This window comes from Danaus plexippus, chromosome Z (assembly GCF_018135715.1).
Source record: "Danaus plexippus chromosome Z, MEX_DaPlex, whole genome shotgun sequence".
Taxonomy (NCBI): Eukaryota; Metazoa; Arthropoda; class Insecta; order Lepidoptera; family Nymphalidae; genus Danaus; species Danaus plexippus.
In genome coordinates this window covers 206,555-224,755 of record NC_083559.1, presented here as the reverse complement: position 1 = coordinate 224,755, position 18,201 = coordinate 206,555, and the positions used below count along the sequence as shown (strand labels likewise).

Genomic DNA, 18,201 nt, shown 5'->3' with positions numbered 1-18,201 from the left:
TTTCGATCGAATACAAGCAATAGACCTCGTGTTTGTGTTCAAGTATCGCAATACACAAACTTCTAAATACACGGTAATTAGACTACTCTACCCGCAGATTACACATTAAACCTCATTTGGGTTCAAAATTGAATCTATCGATGACATTAGATCAGGTCGTGACAGGTACAGCTAACGTACGAAATCAAAAAAGATATATATAGTAAATACATGTCACAATATATTAAAACGTGGGAGGAAACTGCAATGAAGCTGACCGTCTGTTAACAAAGCATTGTTTAAAGATTGAATCTGTACAGACAAAGTTCCAGCAAATACTAAAACAACGTAGCAACAGGTTCAGCCACCTAAGCTGCGACTTGCTAAAAGCTCTCTGATATTTTATAATAATAGCTCTATTGTAATGTCTTTCAGACGGCGCGGCGATCACGTTGTTCTGTTCGCTTGTAAGCAAACTTAAAACTTTACATAACTTTTGACACGGTCTTTAACAACGTGTACGTTGACGGTTGACCTAACTAACAGGTTATTATAAATTTAGAAACCGTCTCGGAAACAACGCTCCGATATCCATAATAAGAAAAAAATTAATTAAGGCATTATGAAGTTAATTTTGTCTTGAATAAATTATTAGCTAATGTGTGACGAGTTTGGATCGACGTGTAGGTACATTGTCATTGTCATCATTCTTGTAGTTAACTCTCAATTACTTATATAACCCAGGGTTAATACGACCAGTAAAACAATTTATCTCGTCAAAATTTACAAATGATATTATCAGTGCAGGTGAAAAGCTATTAATGTTGTTTCGATCGTTACACAACTGCTTTATACGTTTGAATATACAGACGCTTATATGTGTACATTTTGTATACAGCTATATAATATATGTATATATATATAGAGTGGGCGCTGTGTACATACATAGAGCATTTCTAGGATAAAGTAAGCTTACCATGAGTTTGTATCTCTAAGTTAAATACGGATAGTTTCCAGTTTATCATTCCTAAATCACCGAATACGAGATTATCGATGTAGATATATGATTGAAGCATAGCAAACAGGCTCAGCTGAACATCGCATTGAGACGTTTTATATTTTTTTATAGCTTTAATAGTTTCCATTTCAACGACAACATCAAGTTGAACTTTGACCTTTACAATATAAAATTTTGATACTGCTTCTGTTTCTGTGTTCGAAGCGTTTATAGGTTACGAACTACGTAGACTATACTCTTACATGACATAGTGAATAATAATCTAGAATTATGCTGACGAGCCGACGCTTGGGATTATGCGGAACACGAACACAAACAACCAATTATATAAAAATACTCCAAACAGTTTAATGAGTTATAACTTGGTGTCTTCGAAGCGAATATTAACACATAGTCGAGCGAACTCAGATATACTGAACAGAGTCTAAAGTTTGGTCACCAGTTCTCATTATGATCTGAACTGTCAATACCAACAAAACACCATCAGCTCGCCCGGACCGCTGCTGCTGAGTAATATCGGGACGTTCATCAAACACGATTCGAAGCCTTCCGATAGTTTGAATCAAAAGAGAGAATTTTGCCTTTCAATATACTTCAATTACACTTTTAAAATTGCCTTCGATAAGCAGGACTCTGCTTTCAATATTCTATGAAATTGAAATTATAGTTTAAAATGTCAAATAGAATATAAAATCAGTAAGTAGTGAGTGACTGAATATGCTCCTTTGCGACTCACAGCGGAATTCCCGGTACATGATTTCCGTAATAAATTCATTTCATATAATTTAAGTGTAGAATTTATGTTCTAATGGTATTAAAATATGAAGAATTCTTATTTATATATAAATACATATATTTTAACACGTTACAAGAGAACCGAACACCGACTGTATAAATAAATATATATCCAATAATTAGTTGATAATTGCCGACACGTGAATCATAGAATCCCATGGTCTTTAAACGGAGCAATGGTGGAGGGTTGCTCAATGTCTATACTCTATATAAATTGAAAATAATTCGAATATCTGAAATATAATTTAATGTTATATTATCGAATAATAAACATGTACGCGAGCAGCGGCTTAGTGAGGTAGGAGTGCTGTGCGAGGTGGGCGACCGGGGGGCGGGCGGTGGGTGGTGGGTGAGTGGTTGAGTGGGCGAGAGGGTGAGAGGGTGAGAGGGTGAGCGCTCGTCGGGTGTCGGGTGACGGGCGGCGGCTGTCGGTGGGTGTGCAAGCTCGATGACGTTGTATGGAGGCTGTGGTCTGATGCCGACTGTAGTGTGCGTTAGCAGAACACACTACGACTGTAGCACAGATTGATTCGAGACTTGCAATCGCAACTAATTGGCTAATCCTTCATAGAATAGGTATTCAGACCGACAAACTCGTAATACTATACAAAGTACAGCTTTTATGCTTATGATAATTATTTAAATTTTAACCTGTTAATGTACCGTCCCGTACCCGTCACACAACTTGGTCATTATAAGCCCATGATATCATCTCAAGAATATAATGAAGCCATAATAGTTATCCACGTAAACAAACACACAACTACAGATTAAACACTACAGTATACAAATCTCTCTCTATGTACATACGTTCATACATACATGCTATATATATATATATATATACAGTAGAGATGATTTGCAACACATTGTTTTAATATAGCGTTAGACTAATTCAAATATCATTTCATTCCGTTTTGAAAGTTTTACTGCCTTCATTATATAAATAGGTAAGTTTAATTTGTTTCATGAAATTTAAACATTATTATATATAGTCCCGTCATACGTTAATATATATTTTTTTTAATTATAAAAAGGAAATAGTTTTAAGTTCCATTTATCATCTCGTTGAATTTAATAGAACCGGAGATTTATTTTTAGAAAACTTAAAGACATATTTTTAATGAAGGAAAAAACCAACATTTTTAATATAATATCAATTTAAACTGATTTATCATTTTAGTTAGTAATAGGTCCATATTATTTGTGATTGCAGAGCATACTTCAGATGGCCGAGCGATTGTTTCCAGGCCTGATGTTTCTTCTGAATAATATTTTGAGTGGTGTGTTTGGCGAGCACTCGGGTCCATTAATGACGGTGCGGGTGGGCGACCTGCTGTTCGAGGGTGTGAGCATCTGTAAAGACCCCGGCCTCATCGGACTCATAGTCTGCAGCCAGATCGCCAGTATCGGCGCCAACGTGAGGAACTTGGAGGTTTTGGATGACGGCTCCTTGCGGTTCGCTGTTCTCAAATATGTGAGTACCTGACACAGCGACTCGACTGTCTGATCGTCTCTGTTAAAAAACTAGACCGTTAAAACGTAACAGATTAAATAGTCAGTAATAGACACGCTGAAACGTTTTTTACTATCATATTTTACGAAATATGTTAAATATAATTAAATAACATTAAATTAGTAATAGTCATGAATTTCTTCTGGTGAATTTCAATGAGAGGAGTTTCCTGTACGTGGGAATAATATAATAATATGTATTAGAATATGTTCATACCGATACAGGCCGCGGTCGGTTTATTTTCTTTGCTTGTTCTATGCCTTAGCGCTTCTCGCGAAGTTCACGCTTCGAAAGTAACGGGAAGTCTGTATGTGAGTTATATATCACTAATGAGACAAGTCACGTGCAGCCATTTTATAGACCACAAAGCCTGTAACAAATTTAAGACTCCACCATTGCACAAACATATTACACTCGCTAACGAAGAACATTCCTCGAAACGGCAGATTAACTATTACAATTCCTAAGCACCTTCTGTAAGTATTTAAGTAGCTACTACCTAGTACTCCGTTATGAAGTGCTCTCAAACAATACTACAAGGAGATCAAGTCGAACTTCTCGTTAGACTTAACGAAACAGAGGCCATTAGTATCTTCATTAACATTTCCGAGAGGAACCATTTAATGCAACTCGTATGAACTTTGGTTAACCGACTGATGGAACTTCTTTGACGCTGACACTGTCTCCTTCGAACATTCGCAAATAATTTAAACGTCTCCCAGAAACTAATGGAACAAAGAAGCTCTAGACTGCGCTGTTCAAAATATGAATATTTTAAAATGGAAATTTCATATCTCGGCTGTGTTTGTATTCTCACAGAAAAAATACAAAGTACTGTTCCTTTGAAATACAATATGTTTATCTGACGACGGAACATATGAAAGCAACTAAACACTATTAACTCCAATAACATTCGCTGCGTTTCTTTTCTGCGCCCTCCGCTACAGGTCGATAACGACTTTTTTGTTATTAGAAACTTCATTTTCCCCTCAATGTTGCAGCTTTTAGTTGACGATAAAGTTAAATTGGATTTAGTTCTGCTCTCTTACAGTATTTCTAATATAACTGTGAACAAACTTATAAAGTATAATTAAACAATATAATAGAGATTAATAAGTTAATAGACATTTAAGATTGACAAATTTATATTAATTTATTTATATTGGTAATATATAAAATAATAGGATCAATGTAATCAATCTAGGTTACGGAATTTAAATCTCACTGAGACAATCGTCTCGACTGGTATGTTTGATTTTTCTTTTTAAAAATATACTTGGGTATAAAAAATAAATCGAACGCTAAAACAACAAAAACTAATGGACAGAAACAGAGCTGACAACGCAATAGGAAATATATTTTAGTAATTTCTGTTCTACTTAAATAAGATCTATCAGAATATACCTTCCACTAGGAATATTTTCGTCTACTTCTTTTTAAGCTAAACGTTAGAAAAGCTTACATTTCAAACGTTCCTCTCAGAGACATATTTACAAACGAAACTGCTTTTTTGTAAATCTTGTCCGGTTCCTCTCTGTTTGTTTGTTTCCTCATCTCGCACTCTACTTGACTTTCAATCTGGTTAGTGGATGACAGGAATGCCTCTGAGGTTTGCTTGCTCTGCGCATCCAATTAGGCAGAACTTCGACGATGACAGATTCACAAAAAATCCCATTGAAACTGTAACTTATTATTGGATTTTAAATTGAAGTTTCATTTTCAATGTATGTGATATTTCAGGACCTGACCTATTTTTGTATCATTAAAAAAATATTTTTCTTGTAATCTCAACTTTATTACCATGGTACCTAGTCAAAACATTATTATAATAAACAGACAAACTATATTCGACAGTAAAAGTAACATACATTGACACTTGGGATAATATAAATAATATTTCTTAAACAGAGAAAGCGAAATAATTAAAAAAAGTTTTGAAATGTAAAGTAGAATCCAATCTAGACCATGCTTGTTATTCCGTGACGTCAGAGGTGGCGTTGGGGAATTGAGGTAAACTGTGTTTCATCAAGAAAAACATTCACCTTAGAAAATATTTTTTACAGCTGTGTGTATAACGTCCCGGGCGAAAAGCTTTTAAGCACCTCAACGTAACTATTTCAAATATAAACATTTCGTGTATTAGAACTCAAATCACTCGCAAAGTAATTACAACGAAGTAATAGCGTTTACCTTGGCTTTGTGAAGCTATAGGTATTTCTTAACATATGACAGGCGCACTGGTTATGTTGGGAACGAATAGTCACAAAGGGTTATCACATGTTCGAACGCACTCCATCCTGCCAACATTTCAACTGAACTAATTTTGAACTGTATTTATTGATAGAAACTAAGAGTTTAGTTCGATCAGCAGCCTATATACTAGCATGAATTTCAGAAAAACGACACCGTTAGCGAAAAGTATGTGGTGTCGAGAGGTCTGAAAGATCCTAGACAGATGGGCATCATCGCGTCTTACAACAACTCAGCCTTCCTGACCAACTGGGTGAACTGGATGAACGACAGCGGTGACGTCACGCCCAGCACCTGCAACATGGTCAACGGGACTGACTCGGGTGTATTCCCTCCATTCGTCGACAGAAGCTCGCCCGTGTTCGCCTTGAACACCGACATCTGTAGGTAAGAATATCACATCTAACAGTGATCAATATTATAAATAAGATGAACTCCGCGTTTAATCAAGGATAAATTTATTTTTTTGCAACCCAGTTCAGTAGCGCTCTTGCGGTAAATATAAATATATATATTTCGAATATTTAAAACGTAAAAGCTGTCACAGGTATTTGTGAATAAATCGTTATTTATATATGATGTTTATCTCTAAACTATATTAAGGTTATCTCAACCGACTTACCTGGTACACACTTAGCTCTTAAAAGGTCCCGCTTTAAGAACGAGAGAGTAATAATAGCAAAGGCGACATAGAGCACTTCTCTATACTCTTTCATATACAAACTGAGCTGGATCCAGCTCTTCAAACGATCCTTGATGTCCTGTTTGTTAAAAGGTCTGCGGAGCTGAGGTATCAGTACGACAGCGAGTATGAAGGCATACCGGTGGCTAGGTTCTCGGCCAACGAATGGTTCCTGGACAACGAGGCTGGCTGCTTCTGCCTCAACACGACTACCGGCATCACAAAGGAGGACGGCTGTCTCAAGAAGGGAGCCATGGAACTGTACAGCTGCGTCGGTGAGTACTTTTTATATTGTAGACTTAATGTCCTTTAGTAATGCGTAATGTTGCGTCAACTATAAGATCGGAATTGATAAATAAACTGTAATCGAGAAGAACAATTTCATATTAGAATGTATATATAATAAAGATGAATTTGTGATGTTATTGGTATAGCATAATAAAGTCACGGTACAGTGACCCGGTGCAAGGAGTCTTGAGCCGTAAGTAATATCGAGCGGGAGCGCGGGCCCTGCTCGAACATTATTGTCTTTGAAGTTTGTCGGTGCATGTGACTTGACACTACAATCATACTATTGAAATTCACTTGAATAGAATTTACTCGATATATGTACTTAACCTATAAACATATATATATAGTAAACATCATTTAGTAAGCAAGATAATCGTAAAAATTAAATTTTAAATTTATCTTAAATCATGTTTAAAATTTCATCATATAATTTAATGCTGAAGTAATAAGAGTCTTAAGTCTTAGTTTTTTACAATACTATTTTGATTTGTACTACTTTGTAGCGTTTACGGAAAATTAATGTAAGTAAAGTGTAGCTTTTCAAAGTTTATAACTTAACTAATCTTATGAAATATAAACTACCTCAAAGCTTTTATTCCTTGTGAAGGGTTTCCTGGATCATCTTAGTTTAATAACTTAAATTAAACCCGTAGCCTTTAGATGTATAAGTTGATGCTCAGTAAACTAACCTAAACATCGGTAAGTGCACTTTGTTAGCGATTGCTCCAGATGCTCAAATAACTAACTACCTTCACCGAATATAACAGATACTACGTTACATTATTATTTTCTACAATTCCTATTCTATGTAATGCTGAATTCCGCTCGCATATAATATTTAAGTCTCAAAAATCCTGCATTCTGAAAATCGAATAGAAATCTGCCTCAATATGCCATTTTACATTTTTATAAAATTCAACGCACATGATTCGTACGGGAGCTACTCGTCATATATATATATATATATATATACATACATTAAATAAGGTATTCTATTTTTAAAAATAGTACAGTTACAGTATTAAAAGATTTTCTTACAAAATGTACATTAAGCCGGTTCCATGGAAACCCTAGATGAAAGTTAGATACGACATAAAATTCCCAGAATGAATATTAACATACAGGACTTCATTTGATGAAAATTATATTGAACAAACATGTTTAAAGGAACGACCGCATATGTTATGCCAATATATAAATGTCAAACGGCATTTGCGTGTTCGTTTATAGCGACCGGCTGCTTGCATTCTCTTAATTGAAATTTCGAACGTATCAAAGCATCCGAAGTGGGTCTTTTTAATCAAACAGTCCGGTCATATCTCCCTGAACAAACAGAAACAGCTCTTTGACGTCCGCAGGAGCTGGTCGATTAATATCTCTTTGGAGCGGTCGACGCGCCGTCATCGTTTTCTTGCTGCTCCGAAACAACTCTATTGAATCGGTGGGTTCGCGTAGACTTTGAGTTCAGCGCTCAGAACTCGGTTTGCTTTACTCTACAACTGAATGCTATATTGAATTTAGATATCTAATTCTCGTAACATTTCAACGGTCGTTATACGAAGAATGTCACAAAATATATTGAATAATCTTAGTATAATTAATTAGTATTACATTTTTTATTTTCAATATGTCGTTATGAAAGTATTTCTACACTGAATTATATATAAAGGTCGTATTTTAATAATCATAGAACATTAATAATATGGGGACAAGAAAGGAAAAGTAAAAGGTTCACGACTTATCACGTCACACATACAAACAGACAAATATATTATAACATTATCAGTATTATTTATTACTTAATATTAGAACATCTCAATGGCATCTGTGTATTGTATTAGTTTAGATCGACACCAGTTAACATTATCAAATCTGTTCAATATTACGTAATATTTTTGTTTATATTTTATTATTTATATTTAAAAATAAACGTAATAGTTACTGAAATACGATTTCCACTGGCGAATGTTTTTAAGAGAAATACGAAGTATGATAAAATATGTTTACTTTTAAAGGGGATTTGTTTTTCGCTTCAGAAACTTCTGTCGGTCGGTAAATGTTCTTTTATAAAATGTATATTTTTAAGTAATTTTATATGAATATATTTCCCTAAAACTCTTTGCTGTTTGAAAGAGCCAGTCTTTTACCAACATGTAAATAGTTAATTGCCTCAGGATAAAATATTATTTTTATACAGCGAACATTTTCCTCGGACATAGACATCTTCCTGCGAAATTCTATTTTAAAATTTTACAGAACATTTCTGTTATCCTCTTTAGTTGCTTTTACTCTAAGCCTTTTTTTATTTTTCAACGGCTATTCTTTCTCCTCTCGAGCACTCAATATTCATTTCTCCTATCTGATAAATAAAATATTATTCGTGACAATATATAACTACACCTATCAATAGTAGTCGACAATATTGATGTTCTTCGTTTTCTTGTTCCGCCGTGCCGTGAGCGCCTGAGAGATTTCCTATGTAACTCGTCAATAGAATGATGCATTACGTACGAAGCTAAACAACGAGCTGTGAGAACGCCGCCTCCTTCAAACATAATATTATAATTAATAACGTACATAAAACAATCCTAACATATAATATATAATAAGCACGCAGTGTCACACGCGGTAATGTATTTGATCAGCCATAATAATTGTGGAGTGGGGTGTGGCGTGATCTGAACGATCATACGGTTACATCTAGAGGTAATTAATTATAACAATGATAGAGATGTACATGGAAATTGAAATTGACATCGCAGTCGGTTCTGACAGCATCCGAGCAGAGATAATGATCTTGAATACATCTTAATTATAGATAATAATTATAATGACAACACGCACACACACACACGCACGTACGCACACACACCTAACAAGTGCATATATATTTTTATGTAGGATCAAAGCCTTTGTGTTACACAAAGAGACCGCACTATTATTAAGTTTCCCGGGAATCCCGCCTCGACTCTAACTTCATACACTCATACACATGTTCATGCTAATAACTTTTATATTGGTTTTTAATTTTTCTGCTACTTCCCATCTCACAAACACGAGAAAACTAATTTGAAACGTAGCTTTTTATTTAATATTTTTTAGTCACTACTAAACGAGATTCTGTCAAAGGAAGACCGTAAGTAAATGAAAACGTCGATAAATTAAAGGCAAGTTATGTATCGACCTAGTACCGACTGTTGTTTGTCTTCCAAAATAACAAACTGTTTTACATATAGAAATCTTCCGATGTTTTCAAAGTTCACTCTACAGTATCGGTTTACAACACAATGTAATTAATGCAACTAATAATAAATTAATTTAAGTATATAAAGTTTTGTTTTTGACGAAACTTAAACCGGTTCGGGCAGAATAAATAAGATCCAATAAAGAACGTAGCAAAAAGTTTATATATGTTAATAATTAATTAACTTTAATGGGATGATATGTTTCTGGCGAGCGGATTAATGGTGTTTGTAGATTTATTTTTTATATAGTCAGAGTTATAAATATATTTGTTGACATATAACAATTACACAGTTCTCTTTCAATCAAACCAGTCTCTGAAAGAATGGATTTTTTTATATTTCGCAGAACAATGAAATATATCAATCTATTCATGTCCATGAACAACCCTCGCCCGTTTTAAACTGCACAATAATTTTGCCATCGTCACAGGTCATATTTTATTTCATCCGTCAGTAACAAGAATGACTTTAACAACATGCTACGTATCATGACAATTAAGAAACTCAATATGCTTACCTTTTACTTACGAAATAGGTACTCGTGGTTTTAAGTAGGTTTTAAATTAAAACATATTACAAGGAAAGGCTTGTTATTTACTAACGCTCTTCTGAGATTTTAATACTTTAATCTGTTTACTACGTCGGAAAATCAAATTATATAATAAAATTGTAAGAATAAAAAAGGATACGAACGCGTGCTCATTAACTCTTGTTTAATAAAAGTCGTAAATAATTTGTAATAAAAAACACAAAAGTAGCGGTTATAAGGTTTCACTTATTTTAAAAGTCGGACGGTGTATACGTAACTCGTAGCAGGTTGATTTTCTTGAGAGAGGAGAATATAATTCGTTATTGTATTTGATAATTTACTTCTGCAATGCAAAAATAATTAGTAAATCTGAAAAAAATATATTCCTCAAATCTGACCTTTCCCCCCCTAGCTCCTCACCCACACACACACACACACACACACAGACGAACGTAAGCGCCACAAGAGTATAATTTAATTAATTATACATTATATCGACGAGGAAGAAAATATTGATTATATTATATTCATATTTATGAGTGATGTCAAATAGGACATTAGGACATAAGTTATCTACTAAAAAAATAATGAACTCGTATCATTATTAGGTGAGGAATCACAATCTGCTGTCATCTCAACATATTTGGATTTATTGAAGTTTAAAAGATAATTTTATTTTTCATTCCAATGAAATTCATTCATAATTATAGGAAATAAGAAAAATAAATACCTTCATATCAAGTCGATAATTTAATTATGAATTCTAGTTGTACAAATGTCAATTCTAAAAAGTATCAACAGGGACATCCAGTAAATAGGAATATGCATCCTAATGAGGGCTGGCGTATACTTAGTTAAAGTAATTCTTGCTGATTATGAAATTAATTATTAAGTTATTCAGAATGCTCATTGTACTTTTAAAACCCCCATAGTGAAATCACCAGTCGTTAGTTCAAAGTTGTCGTTAGCAAACAACTAGTAATAATTTCAAATTATCTATTATAATTTATTATTTAATAAAGATCGTGATCCTCTCTAAACGAGTCAGAGGCCTATGTCTCACCTCTTGACCTGTTACTGTAATAACAAGACACGGAGCGAGGAACAGTGGACGTCCTTCGACTGACCCACAAGTCGCCCCCCCTTCTCCTGACACACAAATATACATGCATCACTGTTAAGCTGGTAGACGAGACCAACTCGACTATTCGGGGTACAGAAATGTGATTATATACATTAGGATCAAGTTTTGATATTTACTAACGTGCCTCGGTTTGACCTTCGCCATACTGAGAATCATCTTGAAATAAATTTACTTCATCACTAAGTTGATATCTCACATTTGTAAAAACATTACTGAGACACGCACGTGTCACTCAAGGTAAACGGGGTTCTGGTCTGTGTGGCCGAGCGTCCTTCCGCGGGACAGTCGCTAGTGTTCGAGTGAGGTGTCGCATAATGATAGTTATTAACCGTGCTCCAAAATGATTGGCATCCTAACCTGCAATTGATATTACCGTTACAATACGGGTGTGACAGGGTCGGGACGGGTGTGCGCGGCGGGGGTCGCGGGGGGGACATAAGTAAAATAGCGTGCACAGAACTCGGATGCGCAAACGCTCGTCGATATGTATGCCGTGGCATTGTTGACGGGCACTTTAATCGCACTGACCGGCGCTCGCATCTACGACCGCTGTGAACTGGCGCGCGATCTCCTGAGACTGGGAGTACCGAGGGATCACGTACCCACGTGGGTGTGCATCGCATTCCACGAGTCTCGTTACGATACGACGGCGCGGAATCCAAACAGTGGTGACCACGGGCTGCTGCAGATAAGCGAGTTGTACTGGTGTGGGCCAGGCAAGGCCTGTGGACTGCCCTGTTCTGCTCTCAGAGACGATGATATCACAGACGATGTGCGCTGCGCTCTACAGATATACAAGGAGCACACGAGACTGCAAGGAGACGGATTCATGGCTTGGGTGGTTTACCCGCATTACTGCAGAAGCAACCCAAAGAAGTATTTAGTGGATTGTGATCACTCCGTTAAAAGTTATTCAGAAAAGATCGACGACAACCCGCGGCGCGCTAAAACGGATTTCCTGAATTTTACGTCGCACCAGTTTGTAGACACTAGTTACGACAACCGTCCATTACCGAACTACTTGAGTATAAATTCTTTGTTTAAAGGAAATTACTTTGAAGAATTCGAACGAGAATATTATAACAATAACAAGCGCCCTTTCAACTGGATTAACTTTAAAATAGATGGCATAGACAACCTCAAGCTACCGGTAACAAACAGAAAAGGTCGCGTCGAGTTTGTCACTGCGCCCACCGCGACCACATACACTACTACAACCACTCCCAGACCAACAACAACACTCGAACCTGCGTTAAGAGGAATCAAACCCCCGTCACCGAGGAGGATAGAGTCAAACCAGTTCCGCAGAAGAAAGATGAAGCTAGAGGAGATGCCACCAAAAACTGATTCCCATACCGAGCGTGCCACGACAACAATACGAACGACTTCTTCATCAGCAACTATGACTCCAGAAATCTCGAAAACCGCGGAACAACGTTTTGACTCCCGTTATTATTACTCTTTTAGTACATCATCAACAACAGCAAATTCAACGACAGCGATGCCAATAATTGGTGATAAACGGACGCCAACTTTTAAGGACGTGTCACTGACTTATCATAATGAATATTACGCTTCTCTAACGACTACAGTGAAACCCGCTACTGGAACTACTCCACGAACAACAAGTGAAATTGAGAGCGAAAGAAATAACGGTATTATACAACGTTCGACAACAGTAACACCCGAAACAACCAGTTCCGCTCTGCCTAGAAGAAGGGGAGGAGGGTCCCGCGGCTTTAGGTTCTATTCATCTCCTACTACATCGACGAATCCATCCACACCAGCTATATCAAGACACGAGCCAGAAGAAAATAAAGCCCGAAGAATCGAAATCACTACAAAGAGACCCGACTTTACTTTTCCTAGTTGGGCTTTCACGCAAGCAACTAGTCTTAATAATAAGTTAAGCGCAGGCCAAAATTTTCAATTCAATAGTTCAGTATATTTATCAAAACTGGGCACAAATCCGTCATTTAAAATAGATAATAAAGAAAATAAAAATGAGAGGAGCACTGAAAAGACAAGTCAAGTAGAAGAAACTGTAACAAATAAATCAAACGGCAGTGTGTCATCAACAGTCGTCTTTGAGGCGGTCACCAGCCAGCCGTCTGTAACAAAACCACAGTTCTCATCAAGGGGAAAATCTCGTTACAGTCAACCGACAACTCAGGGACCTATATTTGGTTCCCCAAGTTCCCCAAGTTCGCTCGCCGCAACTCCGCAAACAACAAAACTTTCATCCGTCACATCGAAGACGCGCTCCACACAGTCCATATTTGACTTGTACTTGAATCCAACTACAAGGCCGACCTTTCAACCTTTCAGCTTTACTCCGTTCAGAACAAATCCTCACAGATTGAGGATATTTTCCGGTGGAACGACACCCGTGCCGCCGAGTTAGTCCAAAGAAAATATACTGTTTAAAAGAAACAGTCAAATTATAATTTAAATTCAAAAAACGAAATATCGAACACTGCCATCAGCCATGTTAAAAAATAAATGTTGTATCGTTTATGAATATATGATTAATTTAAGCTTAAACCAAAACGCATTTGTTATTTTAAAATTAATTATACTTTGTAGGATTAAGTCATTTACATATGTATTTTAGTTTTACAAATAAAAAAAATTCTCGTTTTTTAATTGAGGGATAATAAACAGTTTAAAATCGTTACGATCAATGTAATGGTAATTTAAATTCATGTAAACATCGCCTGAGACGTGTCTATGCTAATTGATATATCCCTGCTCTGCTATGCCTTTGCGAAACGGAATCCTAAAGCGAATGCATTACTTGTGTGCATATACGAGTAAGAACAACTAACAACCTATGATACGTATGGCGTCTTTAGCTGCGTACATCTCATCGTCTCATCTGACGTCGGTTACTTTGCACTTGCAGTGTTTATGTTCGAGCTTAATACATATCAAAACACGATATTAAATGTTAATTTTAAGATACGTTCTCGAAACCGGTTGTATAGGAAAAATTAGAGGTTCCTAAGACGCCATTTGGCCTTTACGATATTTATTAAAACGATTCGGTATATCTTTTAAATGAAAATTTTATCAATCTTCGATGCAAGCGAGTTTATCACCTTCGATACTTCACCGGTTGTAGTTTTTAAGGTTAATATACGTAAATGAATATTCACAAGACACGGGCCGTGACGGAGACAGGTTTGTTTGTCAATGACATAATAACACATTATCGACTCGTCACCCCGGCCGTTGTCGTCTTCTTGCTGGCTTGTGTGTGTGAACAGTACGCGCTGTAGGTAGCTAGGTCGGTGTATTCGTAAGAAAAATTATGTACACAATCTACGAATCTAATCAATAAACAGTTAATGTCAAGGAAGCGTCTGTCAAAACCAGACATGTACACATACATACATACATATGTATCTGCATCCGCGTGAGGTAATTAAAAGTTAAAATGTTGCCTGTTTTATTTCCTACAAGTCAGGGTCCATTAGAAAAGAAAATATAAAAGCCAAATGTGTTTGACTTCTTTTATTAGCTTCTACTAACATTTCTGCTGGTCCTCGCAAATTAGCCGAGAGCACTGTAAACCTTTTCGGAAACGGTGAAATGTTAAATTGGAAAAACCGAGTCTCCGAAGCCTGCAGATGTCAAACATAAATAAAATAAAGTGTGACAAACGAAACTTTACTAAGGTTAGCACTTAGGGAGATGCAATCAACTACGTGACCCATTTTTGTCAACGTATCGCGTGAGAGTACATTTTAAATCTTAATAATAAACTAAAACTCTTATCTTTGTAACTTATAGTTAGATAAAACTATTACTACTGAATGTTTCTAGACTCTCAAGCGTCGAAACTGAGACACGAACTTGACGACGGACCTCTAGAGACGCAAACGTTTCGTTGAAATAACGAATACAATACAGAATACATTAAAGTATTCCTGAACGTTGCTTACCGTCTGACTCGGCGGCCATAAGATGAACCTGTTTAAATGAAAGCTTTCCAAAGAGCATAATAATATTGTTATGTGTAATTAAAGTAAAAATCATATGTCATTGTAATTGCATTATTTCGTTAAATTATAAAAAGAATCTTGATTAAAACAAACATTTATTTCTGTTCTGAAAAATATATAACAGTTTATCCATAAAGGTAAGCCGGCTCCGGAGCATCAATTTGATTTCCCCTCTGACGTAATCCAGCTAGTCTCAGGAAAAAGTCTAGTTGGAACCGGAACAGCGATCGTCTTCGAACTCTCGCAGCACAAAGAACACTCCATCAACTAATCCTGGCAATCCTCTTATCGCTGCTACAATTCAACTACAGCTGAATTGTAGAACTTATTGAGAGTTATGAGCCTCAGACGTTTACGAAATTATGTACAACTCAAGACTTCACTTGTAAAGAACTTGTACGAAGCTGATTTTTTCATAATAATTCGGGGAGAGAGGAATGTCAAAAAATATTCGGTTTAAAATGTTGTGTGACCAATATTCATTCTGTCCGGAACTGAGGCGAGCGTTTGGACTGTTTTCATTTAAAAGGAATGTTCCTGAGGAAAAATATAAGTAACTAAGCTAACTATTATCTTTTAACCGACTGCCTCGAAGTTAAGGATAGTAAACTTTATAATCTACCTCCAGGTATGTGGACATAATTCAATCAAAGCCTCTAACTATACAAAACAGTTTATTTCATTTAACATGCCAGGTTTGTTTATATTATTGCTACATTTAGATTATGCTACCTTTATGTAAGTGTCAGAAACCTTCCAGGAAAGTTTGGGTTTCACGGAAAACGTGATTTGTGAACGATTGTTATTTATAATTACGTGACCTGATAATGAATTATTTAAATAATGCTATTCATTATTTAAATAACTAATCGATAATGTTCCGTGTGTCGATTTCATAAAAAAATACAGAAGCTAAAGCTTTTAAGATATGATATCGCTCGTAAATAGTGCATTTTATTATAATTGTATAATTGTAATTATATTTTGAAAGCATATAATGTTTACTTGTTTTATATTAATGAACATTCATCTAATACTACACTGATGATATTAAAAAAATATACGCTTGAAACGCCGCGATGACAGTCAAACAATATTTATACAGATTTTTTTCTAAATTAGCTCGTAATTTGAAACTTTAAAACTCAAGAATTTCCCTCTACCTACATTAACACAGCTCGCCTTGTCACCGATCACAAAGCTTTTTAACCTGGCCACTTTGCTCATCTTTTGTGTCACTGCTTGAAACTATCAAATAGAAACTTGAAAATATCAAAACTGTGAACTGGAATTTAAAGTGGTTTTTAAGTTTTAAAGCGAAATTTACTGTATATAAAGAAGACATCCTACAGTTTATTATATAGAAAGGTTAGCTCAAAATTACTCGCTGTAGTGTTTATAAAAATTAGCTGAATTATTAGGCGCATCGAGCTTGCTCTTACGAGGTCAGGTGTTTGCGTTCCCCAACCTCCAAGTAGACATCGCCTACACGAACTTGACCTTTACAGGCTCCCTTTTGAGATGTGACGTAAAAGAACTTTTTGAAATGTCATTTGGAGTTGTATAAGCGAATCAATACAACAGCTCTATTGAAATATAACAACAAAGCTACACAGAGCCTCGCAACACAAGTTTCAATACACAGTGTAACGTCCACGAAATATAAATTGTATTTCAGACAAATAGCACACACGCTACTCGCTAGTACTTACATTCAAAACATATTGAATATTGACCGCAAGTCCGAACATCCATTGTGTTTCAGTGAATCAAGAGACGGCTGCGTTTGTTTTATTACGTTTACAATCAGCACAAAAGAGAACTATAGAAAATATTTGGAAACAACAATAAAAACAGTGTAAACGAGACTGATTTTATTGTTTGATCGTGATGTAATTAAAAATGAGGTATATCAAATGTGAAAAAATACATTTAAACGACCAATACTTGGATTTTCTATGAAATTTATGTAGAATAGAAAATCTCAAGCCGTATTAAAATCTATTGAGATTATTTTATTATCGGAAGCCGCATTATAAAATTGAAGATTGCATTGAAAGATAATCGTCAAGAAGCCTAGGGTCCACAGCGCTCTCGGAGACAGGCTTCCCTAAAAATCGATACAGCGGCTATTAATAGAGCTGCTAGCGACTGAGCACTAGATTCATAATCTATAGTCCGAATATTATTATATTTGGTATTGAAATAACAGTAACTAAAATGAGAGACGTGCAGTCGGAATCACAATAGATACAGCGAAACTTTACAATGGTAATGGGTCTATTTAATTTATCAGAAATGCTTTATTTATTCACTGACTAAAATTTTAGTGTAATGAGAATTATGTTTGACTGAATTAACCTCAATGCGGTGGCGTGGAATTAATTTTAGTTTAAATTATGTCCCTAAAATGATTTTAAATGATAAATCCATACTGACATAAAGAACAGTGCATTTATAATGTTAGAACATTGATTTACCCGAGTGTTGCTAAATATTTTTAACGGTTGAGCGCAGTAGGTATTAGATTTAGAATTTTACGTAACAAAGTTAAGGCCGTGAACATCTAAAACGTGTCATTACTTTTAAAATTCGGTCGCGTGTATTTTTTTTAAAATACAAAATTAAACATGCGACATCGATCGAGTTCCGAGAAAACAAAGAATTGGCACGAAACCCAAATTCCCACAAATTTATTTCCTTATTCGACGCTGGTTTCAAAATGTTGGTACTTAAGTTCAACTT

At 35.6% G+C, this 18,201-nt stretch overlaps 2 protein-coding genes across 2 annotated transcripts in view; both read left to right on the top strand.

Moving 5' to 3' along the window:
- Positions 1-18,201, top strand: part of LOC116778194 (sensory neuron membrane protein 2-like) — a 40,532-nt gene that overhangs the window by 10,594 nt on the left and 11,737 nt on the right. The window contains exons 5-7 of the mRNA XM_032672144.2: positions 3,009-3,269; positions 5,704-5,945; positions 6,334-6,515. Of these exons, the coding sequence (XP_032528035.1) occupies positions 3,009-3,269; positions 5,704-5,945; positions 6,334-6,515 (685 nt within the window). The remainder of the gene's footprint in view (positions 1-3,008; positions 3,270-5,703; positions 5,946-6,333; positions 6,516-18,201) is intronic.
- On the top strand, positions 11,371-14,074 carry LOC116778193 (mucin-2-like). Its single transcript, XM_032672143.2, has one exon. It carries the CDS (start codon positions 11,934-11,936, stop codon positions 13,851-13,853), a length of 1,920 nt encoding a protein of 639 aa, XP_032528034.2. The 5' UTR covers positions 11,371-11,933; the 3' UTR covers positions 13,854-14,074.

What these genes read in the sequence shown, in the direction of transcription:
- LOC116778193 (XM_032672143.2), top strand. Translation starts at nt 11,934, where the DNA reads ATGTATGCCGTGGCATTGTTGACGGGCACTTTAATCGCACTGACCGGC.